General features: G+C 44.5%; 1 protein-coding gene and 1 long non-coding RNA gene across 12 annotated transcripts in view; one reads left to right on the top strand and one right to left on the bottom strand.

Moving 5' to 3' along the window:
• LOC141127528 (uncharacterized) overlaps positions 1-7,764 on the bottom strand; it is a 43,365-nt gene extending 35,601 nt beyond the window's left edge. The window contains exon 1 of one of the 2 annotated variants that reach the window (XR_012241564.1): positions 7,583-7,764. This is a non-coding gene — a long non-coding RNA (uncharacterized lncRNA). The remainder of the gene's footprint in view (positions 1-7,582) is intronic. The other variant, XR_012241563.1, reaches the window with a different exon arrangement.
• DRC2 (dynein regulatory complex subunit 2) overlaps positions 1-23,202 on the top strand; it is a 224,561-nt gene that overhangs the window by 115,448 nt on the left and 85,911 nt on the right. For 3 of the 10 annotated variants that reach the window (XM_073614065.1, XM_073614064.1, XM_073614066.1), the window contains 2 exons: positions 1,789-1,872; positions 16,699-16,850. In XM_073614065.1, coding sequence (XP_073470166.1) covers positions 16,710-16,850 — 141 coding nt within the window. In that variant the 5' untranslated portion in view covers positions 1,789-1,872; positions 16,699-16,709. Of the gene's footprint in view, positions 1-1,788; positions 1,873-7,640; positions 7,762-7,788; positions 7,899-16,695; positions 16,851-23,202 lie in introns of those variants that run through there. The other 7 variants (XM_073614061.1, XM_073614060.1, XM_073614063.1 and 4 more) reach the window with 5 other exon arrangements.

The raw sequence follows: 23,202 nt of genomic DNA, 5'->3' as shown, positions 1-23,202 counted from the left end.
GAGACAAGTACACACTATAGAAGGATATACTTTTTTCATTTTTCATGTCAGAGGTTTACAACCACTTTAACCACTTCAATACAGGGCATTTATACACCTTTCTGCCCAGACCAATTTTCATCTTTCAGCGCTGTCGCACTTTGAATGACAATTGCGCGGTCATACAACACTGTACTCAACTAAATTTTTATCATTTTGTTCCCACAAATAGAGCTTTCTTTTGGTGGTATTTGATCACCTCTGTGATTTTTATTTTCTCCTAAACAAACAAAAAAAAAAATGAAAAATGTTTTTTTTGTTTCTGTTACAAAACTTTGTAAATAAGTAAGTTTTCTCCTTCACTAATGGGCTGCACTGACGGGCACTGATGATGGGCATTAATATGCGGTACTGATGGGCACTGAAATGTGGCACACATGGGCACTGATAGGTGGCTTGGATGGGCACTGATAGGTGGCACTGATGCCCACTAATAGATGGTACTGATGGATGCCAATCAGTGCCAAACAATAATGCCTGCCAATCAGTGATGCCCACTGGTGGTGGTCAAGGGTGGCATACCCGGTGGTGACATCCCTGGTGGTCCTGGTGGCGTCCCTGGTGGTCCAGTGTGGGCATCCTTGGGGGGTGAAGGCTGGGCTGATAATCAATCAGCACAGACCCCCCCTGTCATTGGAGCAGCCGATCGACTCTCCTCTATTCACGTCTGACAGACGTGAGTGAGGAAAAGCTGATCACCGGCTCTTCCTATTTACATCGTGATCAGCTGTGATTGGACAAGGCTGATCACGTGATAAAGAGTCTCTGTCAGAGACCCTTTACCTAGATCGGAGTTGCGGTGTGTCAGACTGACACACCGCAACAACGATCGTCGCGATGCGCGCCCCCAGGGACACGCAGCGGCTTGATATCCTGGTGACATCATATGACGGTCGGTCAGGATATTGAAACCACTTTGTCGCCATCATTTTGCTATATGAGGGGCGGCAAGTGGTTAAGGATCAAGGGCGCTAAATCTGACCTTTTTCAGCTGTAGAGGGGAACACGACAAGAGTGCCTATTGCAGTCTTAATTTTGAGCATTAGTGTGGTTCCTATTGTTTTGGACAAATTTTTTGTTATACGGAGACTCAGATGTATCCAAATTTCCGAATCACAATAGTAATGAATTTCAACAAATTCGAAACAGATTATAACAAAATAACATAACGAAATAAAGAATCATCCAAATTCAAAAAGGAATTTGAAATACAAACATATTGCTGACCATTGCAGATTTCCTTCAAAAACTGCGTGGAAGTTTACCTAAAAGTGTTGATGCTGTTTTGAAGCGAAATGGTATTCAATCCAAATATTGCTCACTTTGCATTTTTTAAATTGATAAAAATAAATAATTAAAATATATATTTTTGAAAGCATTCTCACTTTACAGCATTTCTACACACCTGCCTAAAATGTTTCCACAGTACTGTACATAGACAGCGAAATGTTGAAGTCAGATATTTGTTTTATAACTATTCATATATATATATATATATATATATATATATATATATATATATATATATATATATATATATATATATATATATATATATATATATATATATATATATATATATATATATATATATATATATATATACACACACACACAGTATATCTTCTTTTATTTCTTACCACTTTCTTATTTTGTCTTTCTGTCCACCATTATGTATCCAACATGTTTTCTTATTCTCTCAACAATATCCCTTCCTGTATCTAACAAACTATCGCTCTCTCTTTCCAGATATAGTTAAAGTAAACGCTACTGTTTGACGTCAAAGAGGAATGAGGAGACCAACTCATATATGAGGAGTTCTGCGCTTTGCAGGTAAGTATTAAAACATACACAACAGTTCATTTTACCATGTATGCAATGAGAAACAGGTCGAACAAAACATTTTTTTTTTTTTTTTACATTTCTTTATTACATTTTTTTAACTAGCGTTCCACCACCTCTGACTCAGGTCTTTTAAGACCTTCAAGACCCTCCCACTGTAAAGTTTCATCACACCCACTATTTGTTACTATGTTTTATTTTATGACCTGCACATGAGACAGTGAGGGTTATTTACAAAAGGCAAATCCACTTTGCACTGAAAGTGCACTTGGAAGTGCAGTCGCTCTAAATTTAAGGGGTAGATCTGAAATGAGGGGAAGCTCTGCTGATTTTATCATCTAATCATGTGCAAGCTAAAATGCTGTTTTTTATTTTCCTTCCCATGTCCCCCTCGGATCTACAGCGACTGAACTTCCAAGTGCACTTGCAGTGCAAAGTGGATCTGCCTTTAGTAGATAACCATTGTGCCATCAGTAGCACACAAAATCACACACATTTAATCTCAGCTCACCAAAAACCCACACAGCAACACAATAGCACTGTCTGGCTATCTCCTCTCTCTCATAAAATGGCTGCCACAAGTGGCCTTATATACCGTGTGAGAGTGATGCATTCTGGTTGTGGTGCCCAAAAAGTGCTGATGCGTCTGCAATAAAATAAAAAACATTTTTGGATTTAAATAAATTATTGAATTGTCAGTAAATTCCAAAAGTCTAATGCAATTCTTAAAAAAAAAAAAAAGAAATTAGCAGCTACAAAAAGCTAAAAAAATTTAAATTCGAATTATGATACTTTTCAATTCGGTCAAATCAAAATTGATTCAAATTTTTTCAGAAAATTTGAATTGAATTTGAAAACGAATAAATAAAATGAAACTAAACTAATCGAACTATTAACGAATTGAAACTATTTTACTATTTTTTTTATTCTGCACATGTCTAGTCTTAACTATACTTTACTGAGATCCTTATTTTCTCTACCTGCTGATTCTGCCAGTTCCCTCGTCTGTTTTATTCTGACCACACCAAGCACAGAAGCAGATCCGTGTTTATGTGGTCAGTTGTATTCAATTTTTTTTTTCTCACTGCATGGAAATACATAATGCTGTGCTTGGACACGGTATGCCTGTATCTCCTGTAGTCAGTTTGGCTGCCATGCTGTGTTGATTGACAGTGGCTCCCAGCAGAAGCCACACTGTCAACAGAGTAGCTGTTGGAACGCATTGCACGCAGAAGAAGAACGTGCTTCCCCACTGTGTGTGAGGTTGTCCTCTGTTCGCCTACTATAGCAACAAGCTTCCAGGAATGGGGAAGAACAAAGCAGAGGAGGCTGTGCGGTCACATGACTGCCAAAAAAAAATGTAAAAAGGTAAAAAACATACATTTTTTGAATATTAAAATCTGAAAATGGTAGATGATACTTCCTTTATTTCAGTTAGCTTTTGCTGTATTCTGTTTACATATACTTTAAAGTGGTAGTAAAGTCGTTTCGGGTATTTTTACCTACAGGTATAATAAAGCTAACCTATAGGTAAAATGAGTATCTCCTTCTGTGCTGTAAACCATGACTCCCATGCACAAGCAAGGGAGTGACATCATCGTGGCTCGGACATGGGTGAATGTGGAAGCCCTGTCAGCGGGGACAGCATGCCGCTGGAGGGCTTAGTTTTAAGGCAAGTCTCTCATAATGTGCTAGTACTTTTTTTTTTTTTAAACAAACTTTACTACCACTTTAAATCAGAACTAAACCCTCCTATCCTATTCAGGCAGGGAAGCTGCTATATTAGCCTCTATTTGATTTGCAAGTGTCATGATGCTGCACATGTGATCAGTTATGGCACCAAACATTTCATGGTTTAAGTTTGGTTGAGAACTCACGCAAATGTGACAATTAGAATTTCTGGCATGTGACTGTTTTTTGAAACTGTTTTCTCTTACCTGGACAGATTGAAAGCAGTGGGAGCCCTTGGCTCCCGCTGCTGTCAATCAAATCCAGTGACATGGGAGGTGGGGCCAGTCCTGCTGTCTTTGTCAATGGGCTTTCTGTGGAGGCACCCGATGAAGAGGAGATTGCAAATGATTGCACAGAGCAGGTAAGTATAGGCACGTTTGTTACTTTTATTGAAAAACAAAAAAAAACATGGGTTTATAACCCCTATAAGCATTAGGGCCGGTTCACACTATGCCTGCACATGAATGACCTGTGTGTTTCGGGTCTATTTGGACCACATGCAAAATGCACTCCATATGCAATCTGCAGCGGGTGTCAACAGAAACTGCACTTCCAAGTGCACTTGGAAGTGCAGTCGTTGTAGATCTGAGGGGAAGATCTGAAATGAGGGGAAGCTCTGCTGATTTTATCATCCAATCATGTGCAAGCTAAATGCAGTTTTTTTATTTTCCTTGCATGTCCCCCTCAGATCTACAGTGACTGCATTTCAAAGTGCACTTGTAGTGTAAAGTGGATTTGCCTTTAGTAAATAAATCCCTATGTGTCCCAGTGTCTGTGCTGAAAAAAAAAAATGCAGATTATACCTTATATCAGAACATCTCCCGGCACTCACGTGACTTCTCGGCTCTCTTCTCCCCGGTTGACAGCTATAGCAGGAGGGTCAGAGAACTTCCGCTGATGTCAGCCAGGGAGGAGAGAGCCGAGCAGTCACGTGAGTGCCGGGAGGCGCTCTGATATAAAGGTATAATCTGCATTTATTTTTTTTCAGCATAGACACTGGGACACATGTTAGCTAAAAGAGGGGGTGGGATGTTTATGATAAAGATATTATAGCAGCAGGAAGGGAAGGGGCGGAGAGCAGAGTGGCACAGACTAGCTGAGGGGAGGGGAGAGAGGATGGGAGGGGAGAGAGGATGGGGGGGGAGGAGAGCTGCAGATAGATGCGGCTGACGGAGGCACGTAAACTGACCACGGTGTCAGGGCTCAGCAGCCATGATATACCGTGGTCAGTTTACGGGGGGAGGACACAACCAGCCAGGATCAGCCAGGTTTTTAGGTTACAAGGGGCCAAATTACACAGCACAAGCACTGTGCTGTTATACATGCATTAAGGGAACAGGATACATTTTTTTTTTGGGGGGGGGGGGGGTTACAAACACTTTAAGGCTTTGTTTACACTCACATGAATAAAAACAGATGGAAAAAACATGCAGATTTCACTTGCAGAGACACAAGATTACATCAGTTTTCATGCGCATTTTAGGGAGTTTTTTTTGTATCTTGACACCAGTTTTCATGTGCATTTTTTATGTGCCCTGTTCACACCAGTGTTGTCATGTCAGTTTTTTTTTTTTACACAAGTGTCTCCCCCCCCCCCGGAGCAAAGTGACTGCAGTGTTGCCAACTGCCTGTAAATTTACGGGCAGCCCGTAAATTTCAATCTGTTTTTGAGCTGCCCGTAATGGACGGTGGCTGCCCGTGAAAAATATGGCTGCGGGCCGACATCAGAACTGCGCATTCGTAGTTCCAAAGCCTGCCAGGCTCGGGCAAGCATGTACATGCTCGGCCACTTTCGGCTGAGCGGGCGCATGCGTGGTGAGTTAATGACGTAATGGCACCGCCTGGTGACATAATTGAATGGACAGCAGTTGACACTCAGCTGCCTTGGAGTCAGAAGCATATTAGTGGACATGCCTCCCGACCCAGAGACCGGACCCTGGGGGGACTCCCGCCACCACCACGCCACTGTAAGCATGGCCACGCAGAGACCGGACCCCTGCACCATCCATAATGGATGGTGCAGGGGTCCGGTCTCCAGGACTCAGTGTGGTTGTGCTCACAGTGGTGGGAGACTCTCCATGGCTGTTGGAGGGAGACTCCCACCACTCCACTGTGAGCACAGCCACACTAAGTCCTGGAGACCAGACCCCTGCACCATCCATTCATCCATGGCTGCTATATCTACAGTATGTGATGTCCTCATCCTCCTCCTCATCAACCTCTTGTACCATGTCCGCACTCCGCAGCCTCCAACCACCTCCTGTGTCCTGTCCTCAGCCTCCAACCACCTCCTGTGTCCTGTCCTCAGCCTCCAACCACCTCCCGTGTCCTGTCCGTAGCCTCCAACCACCTCCCGTCCGACCACCTCCCGTGTCCTGTCCGCAGCCTCCAACCACCTCCCGTGTCCTGCCCGCTGCCTCCAACCACCTCCCGTGTCCTGTCCGCTGCCTCCAACCACCTCCCGTGTCCTGTCCGCTGCCTCCAACCACCTCCCGTGTCCTGTCCGCTGCCTCCAACCACCTCCCGTGTCCTGTCCGCTGCCTCCAACCACCTCCCGTGTCCTGTCCGCTGCCTCCAACCACCTCCCGTGTCCTGTCCGCTGCCTCCAACCACCTCCCGTGTCCTGTCCGCTGCCTCCAACCACCTCCCGTGTCCTGTCCGCTGCCTCCAACCACCTCCCGTGTCCTGTCCGCTGCCTCCAACCACCTCCCGTGTCCTGTCCGCTGCCTCCAACCACCTCCCGTGTCCTGTCCGCTGCCTCCAACCACCTCCCGTGTCCTGTCCGCTGCCTCCAACCACCTCCCGTGTCCTGTCCGCTGCCTCCAACCACCTCCCGTGTCCTGTCCGCTGCCTCCAACCACCTCCCGTGTCCTGTCCGCTGCCTCCAACCACCTCCCGTGTCCTGTCCGCTGCCTCCAACCACCTCCCGTGTCCTGTCCGCTGCCTCCAACCACCTCCCGTGTCCTGTCCGCTGCCTCCAACCACCTCCCGTGTCCTGTCCGCTGCCTCCAACCACCTCCCGTGTCCTGTCCGCTGCCTCCAACCACCTCCCGTGTCCTGTCCGCTGCCTCCAACCACCTCCCGTGTCCTGTCCGCAGCCTCCAACCACCTCCCGTGTCCTGTCCGTAGCCTCCAACCACCACCCGTGTCCTGTCCGCTGCCTCCAACCACATCCCGTGTCCTGTCCGCAGCCTCCAGCCACCTCCCGTGTCCTGTCCGCTGCCTCCAACCACCTCCCGTGTCCTGTCCGCAGCCTCCAACCACCTCCCGTGTCCTGTCCGCAGCCTCCAACCACCTCCCGTGTCCTGTCCGCAGCCTCCAGTCACCTCCCGTGTCCTGTCTGCAGCCTCCAACCACCTCCCGTGTCCTGTCTGCAGCCTCCAACCACCTCCCGTGTCCTGTCTGCAGCCTCCAACCACCTCCCGTGTCCTGTCCGCTGCCTCCAACCACCTCCCGTGTCCTGTCCGCTGCCTCCAACCACCTCCCGTGTCCTGTCCGCTGCCTCCAACCACCTCCCGTGTCCTGTCCGCAGCCTCCAACCACCTCTGTGTCCTGTCCGCAGCCTCCAACCACCTCCGTGTCCTGTCCGCAGCCTCCAACCACCTCCGTGTCCTGTCCGCAGCCTCCAACCACCTCCGTGTCCTGTCCGCAGCCTCCAACCACCTCCCGTGTCCTGTCCGCTGCCTCCAACCACCTCCCGTGTCCTGTCCGCAGCCTCCAACCACCTCCCGTGTCCTGTCCGCAGCCTCCAACCACCTCCCGTGTCCTGTCCGCTGCCTCCAACCACCTCCCATGTCCTGTCCGCAGCTTCCTATCTTAAAATGATGCCCCCCCTGAAAAAAAGTTCTGCAGACGCCTATGTAATAAGCCCCCCTCCTTTCTCTATAAAAAAAAAATGAACACAGTTGAATAAAGAAGACCCCCCTGTATAGGACATATACATAGCCAGCAGCATTCCCTTTTTAAATACCTTATGTAAAAGCTGACCCGACCGCAGCGCACTCCACACGCAAACCAACCGCACGCCAGTAAAATGAACCAGGACACCACGTGACGTGCAGCGGCTCATCTTACAGACCCGCCCCTTGTACGTACAGCTCTCTGTTGCTAGGAGACGGAAGGAAACTTCTCAGCCTGCACAGCGGACAGGTACGGGGTGAACGGATTGGAACCGGTAAACGGAGGGGGGCGGGGCGAATCGTTCCTACAAAGACACCCGTTTGTTATCCGGTGACGCTTAGTGCTAACCGTTCGGGTGTCAGTATTTCCGAGTACATCTAATAGAGGTGACGACTGTCAGGGTCCTGTATTGTACCGTTTGTAGTTGTTGTCCCATTCATTTCTATGTAGATAGCCTGTACTAATGTGATGGAGTGTTTATAAAATAGGACTTGGCACTTCTGTGTATTTGCTCACTGTGGACCCATTCACATTATAGTGTTGTGGTAAAGCGTAGTGACACGCGTTTCATTCTGTATAACACGCCCCCCATTGCGCCTTATCTACAGACCTGCAATGCGATGCCAGAAATGGGGCATGCACTTATTTTGGTCCTTTAAAATAAATGAGCTTTTTTATTTATTTTTTATAGTAGTAATGGCGGTGATCAGTGACTTATAGTGGGACTGCAAGATTGCAGCAAACATTCAAACACCTAACTGACACCTTTGATACTTTTTGGGGACCAGTGACACTAATACAGTGATCAGTGCTAAAAATATGTACTGTCACTGTACTAATGACGCTGGCTGGGAAGGGGTTAAACATCAGGGGAGATCAAAGAGGTGTGCCTAACCAGTGTTTATGTGTACACAGTGTGGTGATTTTTACTAAGGGACGTAATGGATTTAATTCCACGCTTTGCGGGGGAAAGAAAATCCATGACTTCCCCACTGACAGGAGAGATCTCTGCCTTGTTTACATAGGTGGAGCCGTGTCCTGTGTGTGTTCTGGACGATCGGTGGGTGCGGGCGGTAATCTATTGGCTGGCACCCGCTGACCAGCATCTGCTGTGTAAAATCACAGCAAAGCTGGGTCTACGGTTGTGCCAGATCACATACTAGGAACGTGATCTGGTGCAGGAGAGCCGCCTTGGCAACGTATATGTAAGTTATATGGTCGGCAAGCATTTAATACACCTCTAGAATAAAATGCATATATGGTTTGTGCGACCAAAACCCCAGTGCTGTGCGGTTTTAATTACTTATCAAATATGTGCCACACACTCACTCACTGTATGAAGTATTGTATGTATTTATTTACATCACACCTGTATTTATTTCAATGTTGGTTTATTATTGTTTGATTTGACATATTTGAATATGGGATATATTTGATAAGTATCTGGAACCTCACAGCACTGGGGTTTTGGTCACACATCCCATAGATGTATTTTATTCTAGAGGTGTATTAGAAGCAATGCTACATTTCTTTGCATTTTGAATGTGTGTACTAACTCCTCACAATGATGTAATTGGGCCCTAAGGCACTCCAAAGGCTAATTGCTTGTTTAAACTATGGGACGGTTAAAACGCTTTTATGCACCAATGGTGCACAGCTACACCCTATTGAGTTCAATGCATAGCTATGGACCCTGCATTGGTCTTGAGGATGTCAAGATCTTAGAACCAATGGCGTCACTAGGGGGGGGGGGGCAGAGGGGTTCTGACCCCCCGCAACTTTATGCTGTGCCCCACCATTTGCCCCCCAATTGAAAAAAAAAAAAATCTTTTTTTTTTTACAAAAAGGCAATGTCTTTTTGTTTGCATTCGTAGCGGGAGCGCCACATCTTACTCGGGCCGCCGCTGGAGTAACACAGTCTCTATTGAGAGGGAGAGCGTCCCCAGTCAGCTCCTGCGGGTGATTCCTCCCCCCTCCCTCTGCTCGCTGACACTGCATAATGCGAGCGCTCACACAACCACGGCCGCCCGATCTGCTCCTTCCCCTGCATCCTCATTGGCAGGGAGAAGAGCGAGTTGCAGGAAGGACTCCACCAGGACTCTCAATTACTGAAAAAACAGACTGATTTCTCCCATCCTTAGGACAGGAGAACCAGCCTGTAAATTCCAAGAGATGCCAGACCAGAGCAGTCAATAGCAGGGGCAGGACAGCAAGAGGAGGCTGGGGAACCCCATACTGGCAGAACACCAGGGCCTGATGGCAAGACAACCTTTGCAACCCTGATAGTTCTCCCACTGCTTTGGGCCCTTATATTTTCTTGGTATGCTGGTGACATATATCTCTTGTTTTCTGCCACCCTGGGGGACCCCAATACAGTAGGAAGGGAGCTCACTGCAGAACATGTGAAAGGGCCTGTTGTGGGATTGTAGTAAAGGGCCCCAGGATACATATATAATTGCATTTTATAGTTACCCCCCTACTTTTGTCCCTGTCCCCCCATGTGCCCCCTCTAAATATGAAAGCTGGAGACGCCACTGCTTAGAACACTGGAGTGTGGGGGAGAAGGTGCTGCTGGGAGCCGTCTAGCAGCAGGTAAGTAAATCTACTGTACATAAATTAAAGTTAAGCTAGATATAGATGGGTCTATTTGAGGTGGGTGGGGGAATCCTCTCCGCTGAGCTATTGTATTCTGACAGCAGTGAGGCTTCCCCACCATCAGAATACACTGATCGGTACTGAAGACTAAAGTCCGCAGTGCCGATTGGGCAAATTTTTTCTCCATAAGGCTGGTTGAACAGAAGGCGATCGGTAGATCGCCTTCTGTTCAACCACAGTGGTCATACATAGATCGACATTCGTCCTGTCCCTGCGGAACTGAATTTCGGTCCATGGCCATCCTCAGGCTTTATAGTATAATTAAGGCAAAACTTTTTTTTCTTTGGATAAAGTAAAGAAGGCCTAGAACCACTGTCAGGTTTTTATTACTGTTTGCGCCCCTGTTAGGCCCCCTTCACATGGGGTGGATTCTAATCAGCTCACAGATTCTCCCCACTGAGACACAGATGACAAAAAAAGCCCTAACAGGGGTAATAACCCTCCCTTACTCTATCCAAAATGAAATAAAAAAAGTTTTGCCGTTATTTCTACTTTAAATAAAATACTTGTATTCACCTTTTTTATTACTTGTTGCATCTCAGTACTGCTGTTCTCCCACTGCCTCTTTTTAGCCACTTCATTTACCTGCATGCCAGTGATAGCGACAACAGTGGAATGTCCCTGCTTAATGTGTGCTAAAGCTGCTACCTGTAGTTTCCACTAGAAGCCTGTGTGATAGGGTGACAACACAGAGCACAATAAATGACAAAAAAGGAGCGTTGTCACTTTTCAGCTAACTAAACAAGGTCCTGACATGAATGCTGCAGATTTAGGATTATTATATAGTGGGGATGGAAAGTATTCAGACCCCCTTAAATTTTTCACTCTTTGTTATATTGCAGCCATTTGCTAAAATCATTTAAGTTCATTTTTTTCCTCATTAATGTACACACAGCACCCCATATTGACAGAAAAACACAGAATTGTTGACATTTTTGCAGATTTATTAAAAAAGAAAAACTGAAATATCACATGGTCCTAAGTATTCAGACCCTTTGCTGTTACACTCATATATTTAACTCAGGTGCTGTCCATTTCTTCTGATCATCCTTGAGATGGTTCTACACCTTCATTTGAATCCAGCTGTGTTTGATTATACTGATTGGACTTGATTAGGAAAGCCACACAATCATGAGGTCAAAGGAACTGCCTGAAGAGCTCAGAGACAGAATTGTGGCAAGGCACAGATCTGGCCAAGGTTACAAAAAAATTTCTGCTGCACTTACGGTTCCTAAGAGCACAGTGACCTCCATAATCCTTAAATGGAAGACATTTGGGACGACCAGAACCCTTCCTAGAGCTGGCCGTCCGGCCAAACTGAGCTATCGGGGGAGAAGAGCCTTGGTGAGAGAGGTAAAGAAGAACCCAAAGATAACTGTGGCTGAGCTCCAGAGATGCAGTCGGGAGATGGGAGAAAGTTGTAGAAAGTCAACCGTCACTGCAGCCCTTCACCAGTCGGGGCTTTATGGCAGAGTGGCCCGACTAAAGCCTCTCCTCAGTGCAAGACACATGAAAGCCCGCATGGAGTTTAGTAAAAGAACACCTGAAGGACTCCAAGATGGTGAGAAATAAGATTATGTGGTCTGATGAGACCAAGATAAAGCGGGGTTCCACCCAAATTTTGAACAATATCTGTATGTATTCTCTTCCTTGCCTAGATGCTGACATGCAGTTTAAAAAAATTTAAATCGCCGTAATTACCTTTTATTTTTCTATTCTTCTTTGCACTTCCTGGTTCTCCTCCCGTGGGAGTAGGCGTGTTTCTAGCCTCTCCCAGACTCCTGGGAGCTAGTCTCAGGCTTCCCAGGATGCCACTGAGCATGTGCGGGAATGAGCAGTGAATGCTGGGAGCACAGCATTCACCACATCCAGGAAATAAATGCTTGTGGGCTTCAAATGCCCACAATGAAGATGGAAACCGCCAGCAGTGAATAATATAAGTTATTCTTTCCGACAAAATCTGACACAGGCGGACATATTACACACAATATGTGAGTATGTAATGCTGAGAAGAAAAGTTTGTGAATAAACTCAAAAAAAAAAAAAAAAGGATAGATAGGTGGACCCCCGCTTTAATTCTAAGCTGTATGTGTGGAGAAAACCAGGCACTGCTCATCACCTGTCCAATACAGTCCCAACAGTGAAGCATGGTGGTGGCAGCATCATGCTGTGGGGGTGTTTTTCCGCTGCAGGGACAGGGCGACTGGTTTCAATCGAGAGAAAGATGAATGCGGCCAAGTACAGGGATATCCTGGACGAAAACCTTCTCCAGAGTGCTCAGGACCTCAGACTGGGCCGAAGGCTTACCTTCCAACAAGACAATGACCCTAGGCACACAGCTAAAATAACGAAGGATTGGCTTCACAACAACTCCGTGACTGTTCTTGAATGGCCCAGCCAGAGCCCTGACTTAAACCCAATTGAGCATCTCTGGAGAGACCTAAAAATGGCTGTCCCCCAACGTTTACCATCCAACCTGACAGAACTGGAGAGGATCTGCAAGGAGGAATGGCAGAGGATCCCCAAATCCAGGTGTAAAAAACTTGTTGCATCTTTCCCAAAAAGACTCATGGTTGTATTAGATCAAAAGGGTGCTTCTACTAAATACTGAGCAAAGGGTCTGAATACTTAGGACCATGTAATATTTCAGTTTTTCTTTTTTAATAAATCTGCGTTTTTCTATCAATATGGGGTGCTGTGTGTACATTAATGAGGGAAAAAATGAACTTAAATGATTTTAGCAAATGGCTGCAATATAACAAAGAGTGAAAAATTTAAGGGGGTCTGAATACTTTCTGTCCCCACTATATATTTATTATATAAAAAGGGACAGTAATCTATATCATACAACCTCAAACCCCAACAATCTGAAACCATCTTATTATACATGGTAATATTCTATTCCTTCAAAGTTTCCCATTCTTTATGATATTTCATAAAGTGGTTCCATTGTACTTGCATTGTCTGAGACATGACTATGTCTTAAAGGAGATCTATAGCCAAAGCTATTTTGGCTGGGCTTCTCCTGTGGATCACAAAAGTGCAGTTCATTTTGCACTCCTGTGACCCGTTTTCAGCAGACAGAAGGCTGAAGCCTGCTGTTGGCTGACGTCACAGAGCCGGTCCAGGTTGGGGATTGCGACAGTATGGTCAGGATCCTCCCACAACTCTGGACCGGCACCTTACTCAGCCTCCCAGCCAGCCACTCAGAACCTGAGCCCATCGCCCCTGCTCCGTCCACAGCCCAGTGCTCCATGGAGCGCGTGACGGGGGGAGGGGGGGTGGCAGAGACCCGGTGACAGTCAGCAGCTCTCTGGTCACAGAACGGATTGGTAGTGTTTAATCGCTCGGTTCTCAGTCATAGACCTGGAAGGGGACAGATGCAGCTTCGGACTGAAGCTTCATCTACCTAGGTAAGTGTGATTTTGAAAAAAAAAAAAACAGAACTTTTCTTTTGAAGCGGAGTCCCGTCGGAAAAAAAAAAAAAATAAAAGTCAGCAGCTACAAATACTGAAGCTGCTGACTTTTAAAATAAGGACACTTGCCTGTCCAGGGCACCCGCAATGTCCTCACCCGAAGCCGACCCATCCGTCAGCTCCGGGTGCAGGCACCGGCATTGCTAGTAAGGAAATCAGAAAGTAAAGCCTTGCGGATTCACAGCCTGGTTCCCTACTGCGCATGGGTGAGTCAAGCTGTGCTTTCTGAGTGGTCCCTGCTGTCTTCTCGGACCTGTGTGTCTCCCAGAAGACAGTGTGGAGTAGGGGCCAGACATGGTGTAGTGCGCCGCGGATTCTACAGCGCTTTTTCACTGGAAGTGGGAGCAAATACCTGTATTGCCCCTGATAGGTGCCAAATGTGACACCAGAGGGGCGAGGAACCAGATCAGCAGAAGTTCCATTTCTGGGTGGAACTTTACTTTAAGTAAATAAAGAATATATTGAATATATTGAAAAAAGCCCAACTCCAGGTATTTAAACTTAAAGTGTTACTAAACCCAGGACCCTGCATTCACTATATCTGGTCTCCCACAGTACACAGAACATACACATGCAATTTTTTAGTAAATATTTTTATTTATTTTTTATTTATTTCAGGTACTTATATAGCGCCGTCAATTTACGCAGCGCTTTACATATACATTGTACATTCACATCAGTCCCTACCCTCAAGGAGCTTACAATCTAAGGTCCCTAACTCACATTCATGCATACTAGGGACAATTTAGACAGGATCCAATGAACCTACCAGCATGTCTTTGGAGTGTGGGAGGAAACCGGAGCACCCGGAGGAAACCCATGCAGGCACAGGGAGAACATGCAAACTCCAGGCAGGTAGTGTCATGGTTGGGATTCGAACCAGCGACCCTTCTTACTGCTAGGCGAGAGTGCTACCCACTACACCACTGCTAAATACCTTATATCATCAGCAGTCTAATTAATTCTATCAGTGTCTGGTTAAAGCTTGTAGAAGGAGTTTTCAATCTACTCTGACTGTCCTATGTGGCTGCATGACCCCGGATCCTCTGTCTGGACATTGCTGATTGGCCCTGTGCTGATCACATGCACCCTCCCAAGAAAAAAAGAACAAACTCTCTAGTAATACACACCAAACTGAGCATGTGCAGAGTGCCCCCAAGGATCAGAGAAGACAGGATCCACCAGCCTTTTTACACAGTGCTCACGATTAACTCCTTAGGTTCAACAGTGAGTATAACAAGCATGCTTTACTGCATATGCAGACTGATTTTGATGTTGTGGGTTTAGTAACACTTTAATTATAAAAATGTCTGCCCCCAGCTGATGCAGAATACACTGTATAATGCTTTATTTGTCAAGGGGATGATCTAACAGGGAGTAAAAGTTACCCTACAGTGATACTAAAGTCTACAATACTTAGCTAAGCTCCAACAACCTTCTCCCAGCTTTGCCAATCTTGATTGGACAGCACAGAATGACGTAAATCATGTGCATGCTCAGGAGTTTAGTCACCTTGACACACAGGCACTGCATTGGAATGTATACTGAGCTACAGGGAGGATTAAAAGGGGTTTACAAAGAGGAGGAAATGAGTAAGGGGGGAGAGGAATTGTGTTGGGAGGGTGATGGGGGGGGGGGAGTTAGATGATTTTGGCCAGTGGGGAAGGAGCATGGATTTGTGTTAGGAAGGTGAAGTTGGGGGAAGAGAATTGGGGTTAAAGGGGGTGATTTGCAGGGGGTGAGGCAATTAGTGCTGGGGGGGACTTGTGTTAAGGGGGGTGGTTGTGGTTGGGGAGGGAGGATTATGGGAGGGTGAGAGGATTTGTACTGGTAGAGGTCGGGGAAGGTTTGTGTTAGGAGGTGGATGGGGGGGGGGTAGGAGGATTTTAGGGTTGAGGGGGACGATTAGTAATAAGAGGGGGGATTTGGGGGAGATGATTTGCGCTGGAGAGGTGGAATTTGAGGGGGGAGGAGAGGATTTATGGTAGCAGGGTGAAGTTGGGGGATGAATTTTTGCTAAGCGGGGCAATTTGGGGAGGGGGGCAGATAGGCGCTGGAGAAGTGTAATTTGTAGAGAATGGGATGCCAGTGCTTCAGGCAGGTCAGCTGTAACAAAAACTTCTCCTCTAGAATTGAAGAGCCCCAGGTGCTGGCTAATGCATATAGGAAATGAAGATGAATGGAAAACTCTGGACAGCCGCACTCCAAAGAAAATTTATTTTGCCTTTATTGAAAAATCGGGACCACACTATACAAGCCACAGCAAAGCGATACAGACAGGAGCTGATGCGCTTCACACTATGGAGAGTGCTAACTTACAGCTGAAGAGAGAATTTGTGCTACAAGGATGAAGTTGAGGGAGCATAATTGTGTTAAGAGGAGGGATGGGGGGGGGGTTGTGCTAAGAAAAGGGGATGTGGATGGGGGCAAATCAGTGCTGACAGGGGGTATTTGGAGGGAGAGGAGATTTGTGCTAGGAGGGGGGATTTGGGGGAGGAGGATTTGCGCTAGGAGGGGGAATTTGGGGGATAATTATTTGTGCTGGGAGGTGAGATTTGGAGCAGGCAGAGGATTTAGTCCCGGGAAAGGGATTGGGGGGATTAATGTTGGGGGGGGATTTAGGAGAGGCGAGGACTTGTGCTGGGGAGGGGGAAAGAGAATAATGCTGGGGGACAGATGGATTTTTATTTGGAAAGGCAGAAGGGGTGGGAAAGGATTAGTGCTAGGAGGGGGATTTGGGGGGGGGTGAGTACTGGGGGAGGGAATTTTGATTCCAACGCACCTGCATAGGTGTGAATGGGGGGCTAAACACACACACACACTGTATTGGCCCTGTACATATGCCGCACTAAAAAAAAAAAAAAATTATTAATTTACATCAGGTAAATATTTCAGTAACAAATTTGGGCTCAACAAAATTGGCTGCTTCACCTAAGTAACATGACGCAATATTATGACTGATATTTTCACTGATACTGTCCTATAAAATGTACCACTTGGATACATCATAGAAACTGTGACAATTTCTGTTTTTAATTTCACATTTCTCTAGTAGACTCAGCAGCCATGCCAAAGAAAGGCGGCAAAAAATCGGGCAAATTAAGCCGCATGACTGAAGAAGAGCGGCTATTGTACATGCAGCAGAAGATGATGGCAGAGGAGGAGCAGAATAAGAAGAAACAGGACATGTTGATGCAATTTCTCAAAGTAAGTAAAAAGAAACTATTTCCATTTAACTAATCTAACTAATCCTTATCCAACAGATAAACATTTAATACAGGGTGTACCCAAGACGCTAATCAATACGCATATAGCAGAAGCTGTTTACTTTCAGATTGTTTCTCTGTAACTGAGTCACTTCTCTAACTAATCAAGTTCTGTGTGTAAATTTGGTCCCACCCTAGTTTTCTCTGACATTGATCTGCTTACTTTTTTCATGTCAGTGACAATAGAATGTAATAAAGCTAGTGGGTCAACATAGCAGCCATTCAAGCAGTATTTTAAGAATGGGATCAGCAATGACAGCCTCCATGTGTCTCTTATGAAAGGCAAACAGCTAATAAATGGCTAAAATACATACACTACTGTATATGGTAGTTGTTCACCTGCAACAGTATTTGTTTTTCTGTCCATCCAGTCCTGTGATTTACATATCCCTGCTAGGCAGCGTAACTGAGCTGGTAACCTGACTTTTCTTTAGTGAAATTAAAGGATAAGTTCACCTTTGGGAACGTTACATGTTCCACCCGTTTTTAGGTTGGAACATGTAACATGTTCCCATTCCTGCAGCGTCTCCCCGATCCGCTGCAGCTAGTGACAGCAAGCGAGGGAGTTCCGTGAATGGAAACTACAAGTACCGACAGCCTTTGCGGCTGTCAGCTTGTAAATCTCAATGAACCACCATGGTGCTGTTGAGCACTCTGGTAGTCCATTGATTCTTCCTGTCAGTGTGTATCTGAATGCCCGTACAAGGTACGAGCAGACAGCCTACACTGACAGTCTGCAAGAGCCCTGCATTGAAACTGCAATCTGCTGATCACGGGTGCAATGCTTTCCAGGCTCCTAGAAAAAATAAATGCACATTTTTTTACTGCAAAAAAATGTGCATATATTTATTTATTTTATTAAAGGTAAACTTATTCTTTAAGTATTCTTTCCCTTACTCCGCTGTCTTCTTTTGTCAGCATATTTCTCTTCAGCATATTTGTATGAAGCAGAGCCTGATTAGCTCTGACCCTCCTCTCTGAATCAGAGTTCTATTGCACAGGGCTGTACAATAAGCTAAAGCTGGCCATACAGTGTTCAGTTTTTTTTTCTTTTTTGTTTAGCCTGCGGGTTGAACGAAATCAACTGAACTGGAAATCCTGCCCACTGCGCTATTGTATTCTGACAGTGAGGAGGCTGCCAGAATACATAGATCAGCACTGCAGCCATTGGTTTTTTTTTCAACAGGGTGGTTAATTGGTAGACCAATATCTGTTGAACTGCAGTAGTCACACATGGATTCAAGTTCAGCCAGTCCCTGCTAAGCTGGTCGAATTTTGATCTATCTATAGTCAGCTTAAAGTGGTTCTAAAGGCAGAAGGTTTTTTAGCTTAAAGCATTCTATGCATTAAGGTAAAAGAACCTTCTGCATGTAGCTCCCCCCTCCCCCCACCTTATACTTACCTGATCCAGATGTCCATCCAGTGCTGTGCATGAGATCAGAGGCCCTCTCCTCTCTCCCTCCTCATTGTCTCAGACACAGCAGCGAGAGCCATTGGTTCCTGCTGCTGTCAATCACAGGGAGTGAGAAGGGATCAGGGGGGGGGGGGGGGGGCTGGCAGGGCCGAGTCCCACTGTCTATGGCAATAGATGCAGAGAGCAAGCCAGGGTCACTTGCCAGCGCTCTCAGCTACCCCTATTCCCTGTGCCCCCCTATTTAAAGCCGCTTTCTATCCTGGCATATCTGTAGGCTCCCTCCCAAGCTGTGTGCAGCTAATGACACACACAGTGTGGCTTGGCCCCACCCCTGCTTCCTCCTCACAGCATTTGATTGACTGCATCAGGAGCCGATGGCTCCCGCTACTGTCTCTGAGCCTGTGAGAGGAAACCAGCACTGCTGCAGACAGGCACAGTGCTGGATCAATGCAGGACTTGAGTAAGAAATGAAAAACGAACGAACTGTCCAAAAGACAGGTTTTTCTAATTATGTTTCGTCTTGTGTATGGGCACCATTATGCCCGGTACACACGATACGATTATCGGACGAATGATCGTTCGTTTTTTTTTTTTGCATGCTAATCTCACGTCGAATCTGATGAGTTTACTAAAGTCACGAAAATTACCATACGACAGCATAAAAATTCGGAAGTGATGTCATGTGTTGTAATGCATTTGTATTGGATTTTGGAACGATAGCTGTACTGATTAAACGAAAATTGTACGATCTGGCATCGTACGAAAACATTTTCCGTGCATGTCCGATAGAATAATATCGGTTGAACCGTCCTGATCGGCTCTCGAAAGCTCTGTACTAACGATCCGATTATCGTACGATTGATTCAAATGCGGCATTTTTCGTACGATTTTCGGATCGTGTGTACAGGGCTTTAGACACCCCACTGTAAACTATCATCCTCCAGGCACCCTCTTCATGCTAGGGGGGGGGGTTAATTAAAGTCCTACATTTCCAGCTGCAGCAACCTTTGGCAATCAGTGATCTCCAGGAGGAAGCTGTAGAAAATGTGGGGGGAGAGCTCTAAGCATTTCCTGGTTCAGCACTGTCAAAATCCTAGCACAGTGGCCATAATAATGAAAATATTAAAAGTTACACAATAAATAAATAATTAAGAAATCTAATAAAAAAAAAGCCATCTGCATTATACCTTAAACACATTCTCTGATTATTGTAAGTTCTTTGATTATTATAAAATATGTTCAGGATATTTTAAAAAATAAATTAACCAAAGTAAAGGCCCCGCATTTATATAATAAAAAGGTGCAAAATAATTTTGGGTATGGAAATGAGTTAAAAAATGTATTGCTGAGTAAATGTTTAGCACCATTTTGCGGGACCCTCTGTTGCATGGACAAAAGTCATGGTACTTCTTCAGTCAAAGTCAGCACTGGAGGGGCTTGTGATCACGTAGTTATCAGTAAACATGTGCTGCGCTAATTGTGGTAGAAACTCCCTGAGGAGCATCCAGTCAACAGAGGACATCAAATGTTCCTCAGCAGTCGCTGATCACTCAGCCCTGCCAGCAATGACTGTGGCCGTATAGTTTGTATTACTCCCCCCCCCTCTTCTGTGTCCTTGGGGAAGTTCTACAAACTATCCTGTCACAGTCTGCATAGGGTTCTGGCTAGCCCTATCATTTTTAGTGAGAGAGGGAGAGGTGGCTTCAGTGCTGGATGTAGCTTCCCATAGGAATACTCACAAATTGGGCTTCAGCTTGGGGAGAAGCTACAGCCAGCATTAACAGAGTGCTTTATGCATTTGGAAAATTAAAACGTTTTTGAGTGTTGTGGTGATACTTCTTATTTAAATGGGTTATAAACCCCCCCAAAAAATGTATTATATTGCAGCTTACCAAAACTTAGATGTGGTGGCGGCATTAGTTTTCTTTTTTAGGCTTTTTCCCCTTTATTTTCATCTGTTAATCTTGCCAATTAGTTTGTTATTTTTCAGCTTCCCTTACCAGACCAACAGTCCTGTAAAAGTGGCAGTTAGAGGGTTGAGACAAACTATTAAACTCTGGCAGGGGTGCTTACAATGGTTAGCTTTTATTCGTTTAGGTAAAACCTTTATCCCAAAAGGAAAAAAGGGGGTTGCTGTAATTGGTGAAAAAGTGTTATTAGGCATTTTTCTTTAATTTGTTAGTCAAGTCCATCTGAATCTGCTAGTTCATCTAACACTATTCTCCACCCAGATTGTCAGTGCTGCTGTCCAAAGGTGTCTCTGTTGCTCCTCCATCCAGAGTGGAGACACCCTAAGACAGGAATTTTGTTACTGGCCAGATCACCAGGTGAAAATAAAAGGGAAAAAGCCTAAAAAAATAAAACTAATGTAGCCACCACATTAACAGAAACCATAATAAAAACATTGTCAGAAATTCTAAGGCTTCATTTAGATGTGAGCTTGGGGGACAGCAAAAATGCACTGTTGAATCACGTTTTTGATTTGATTCTGTGCATTTGTACAACTGCTTAATGCTGTCTTGGAAAATCTGAAATGATGTGATTGTCATCAGCTTTGTATTGTTACAAAGAATTAAAGAAAAAGCAAATATCAAACTGACGTATATTTATATAAAAAAAAAAAAATTGCATTTGTTCTGTGCTGAGGCAAAATTCAAAATTTTCAGGCTTCATACATCATTATGGCCACTAGATGGAGCTGTGTATACTTATTTCCTATGTAGTCAGCACCATCTATTGGCCACAGGTGGTATTTTCTCCATTAAAGCGTTAAACCCTAAAGCAAACATTTATTATATTGCAGATAGCTTACCATTTCTTAGATGTGATGGCTGCATTAGTTTTGTTATTTTGGGCTTTCTTTCTTCTATTTTCATCTGGTGAATCTGCCAGTAATTGTGTTGTTTTTCAAAAGAACACGTTCTCCAGCAGAATGTTACAGAGATGAGACAAACCAGGGTAGTTACAATAATCAGCTTTTATTATATTTATTATATTTATGTAAAACCTTTATCCCAAAGGGAAAAACAATTATTGCTGTAGCTGCTTATAAAGTATTAGCTGAAGTTTGACTAATGCCCCGTACACACGGTCGGATTTTCCGATGGAAAATGTCCGATTGGAGCGTGTTGTCGGAAATTCCGACCGTGTGTGGGCTCCATCGGACATTTTCCATCGGATTTTCCGACACACAAAGTTGGAGAGCAGGAGATAAAATTTTCCGACAACAAAATCCGTTGTCGGAAATTCCGATCGTGTGTACACAAATCCGACGCACAAAGTGCCACGCATGCTCAGAATAAATAAAGAGATGAAAGCTATTGGCCACTGCCCCGTTTATAGTCCCGACGTACGTGTTTTACGTCACCGCGTTTAGAACGATCGGATTTTCCGACAACTTTGTGTGACCGTGTGTATGCAAGACAAGTTTGAGCCAACATCCGTCGGAAAAAATCCTAGGATTTTGTTGTCGGAATGTCCGAACAAAGTCCGACCGTGTGTACGGGGCATTACAGTTTGTTAATGTATCTAAATCTACTAGTACATCTAACACTCCCCTGCCCCCAGACTGACAAGGCTGCTGTGCAAAGGTGGCCCCTGTGCTCCTTCATCCAGAGTGAGGGCACTCTAATACAGCAGGTGTGTTACTGGACAGATCACTAGGTGAATACAGAGAGAATAATGCCTAAGAAAATGAATGCAACCACCACATCTAATAATTAGTAAGCTGCAATATATTACATTTTTGGCTTTGGGTTTAATACCGATTTAATACAGCCTCTATTTGCAGAGACTATAGCCTAAGAACATTACATTTTTCCCCATTTGCAAAGAACATAGTTTATTTACATGCAGTTTAGATGGATGAACAGCTATGCAAATAAATACCGTACACCCTTTGTTAGGGCCCAATTGAATTTGTAAAGATGGCAGACTTTAGAGTTGGTTTCCTTGGAACATAAGGATCTCTGTTATTAAAATATGAACATTTATTGTAAGCGTTCTGTTTAATTTTTATCTGTATTGTTAAACCCTAGCATACATTATAGAAAACAAAAATGAAATAGAAGATAAAGTGAAGTGTTGTCCAGCCAACCTAAGTCTGGGTTTTCTTCTATTTTGCATTTAAATCTCAGCTAAGCTGTGATTGTTTTTTTTTTTTTTTTCTGTAGCCTTTTTTTCTTTTTTTCTTTGCTCCAGTTTTTATACTATAAATTTGAGTAATTTTGCATTTAGAAAAATGACAAAGCGTTTTTTTAGCATAGTCTGCATTTCTAGATCATAATGCAATTTTGAATGATGTAGTATTGAAAGATCCGAAAGAACATCTTTAAATAATTAGCGTGAATTATTAATTCATGGCTATAATGGGAGCCTAATGCTTTGTATCTTGGTTTGATTCACTGCAGTCTTTTCTATACAATGTTGGTAAAAGCAATTCAGCGAATACATGTAGTTTTGTTAGAAAGTGTTGCTTATGAGGCAATATTCCAACATTTGTGTATGCTGTTTTTGCAGAAGGCTTTATGTCTATCCATTCAGATGACTGAATGTCTTTTTGATCTTTAGTTCATCAATCAATCATTGTCGCCATTTGCTATTACTGTGACCTTCCTAAGTCTCCACACTGTAGAGTAGCATTGCCAAATAAGTATATTGCTGGATCCATCTATGTATCTTATTATAAAATGGCATGTAGGATATACAGTATGTCATTTGATAATGTTTGCAGAGTGCTCCATGATACAGCTGCATTACTAATTACTATGTGTCCATGTCCTGAATAGTTTATTACGCATGCAAATCACAATGGCTCTTACTTGAAAAACAACCCCAGGAATCAATACATTGCTGATGCAAAAAGCCTAGTACAGCTGTG

This window comes from Aquarana catesbeiana, linkage group LG02 (assembly GCF_042186555.1).
Source record: "Aquarana catesbeiana isolate 2022-GZ linkage group LG02, ASM4218655v1, whole genome shotgun sequence".
NCBI classification, from domain to species: domain Eukaryota; kingdom Metazoa; phylum Chordata; class Amphibia; order Anura; family Ranidae; genus Aquarana; species Aquarana catesbeiana.
This window is presented reverse-complemented; position numbering and strand designations above follow the sequence as displayed.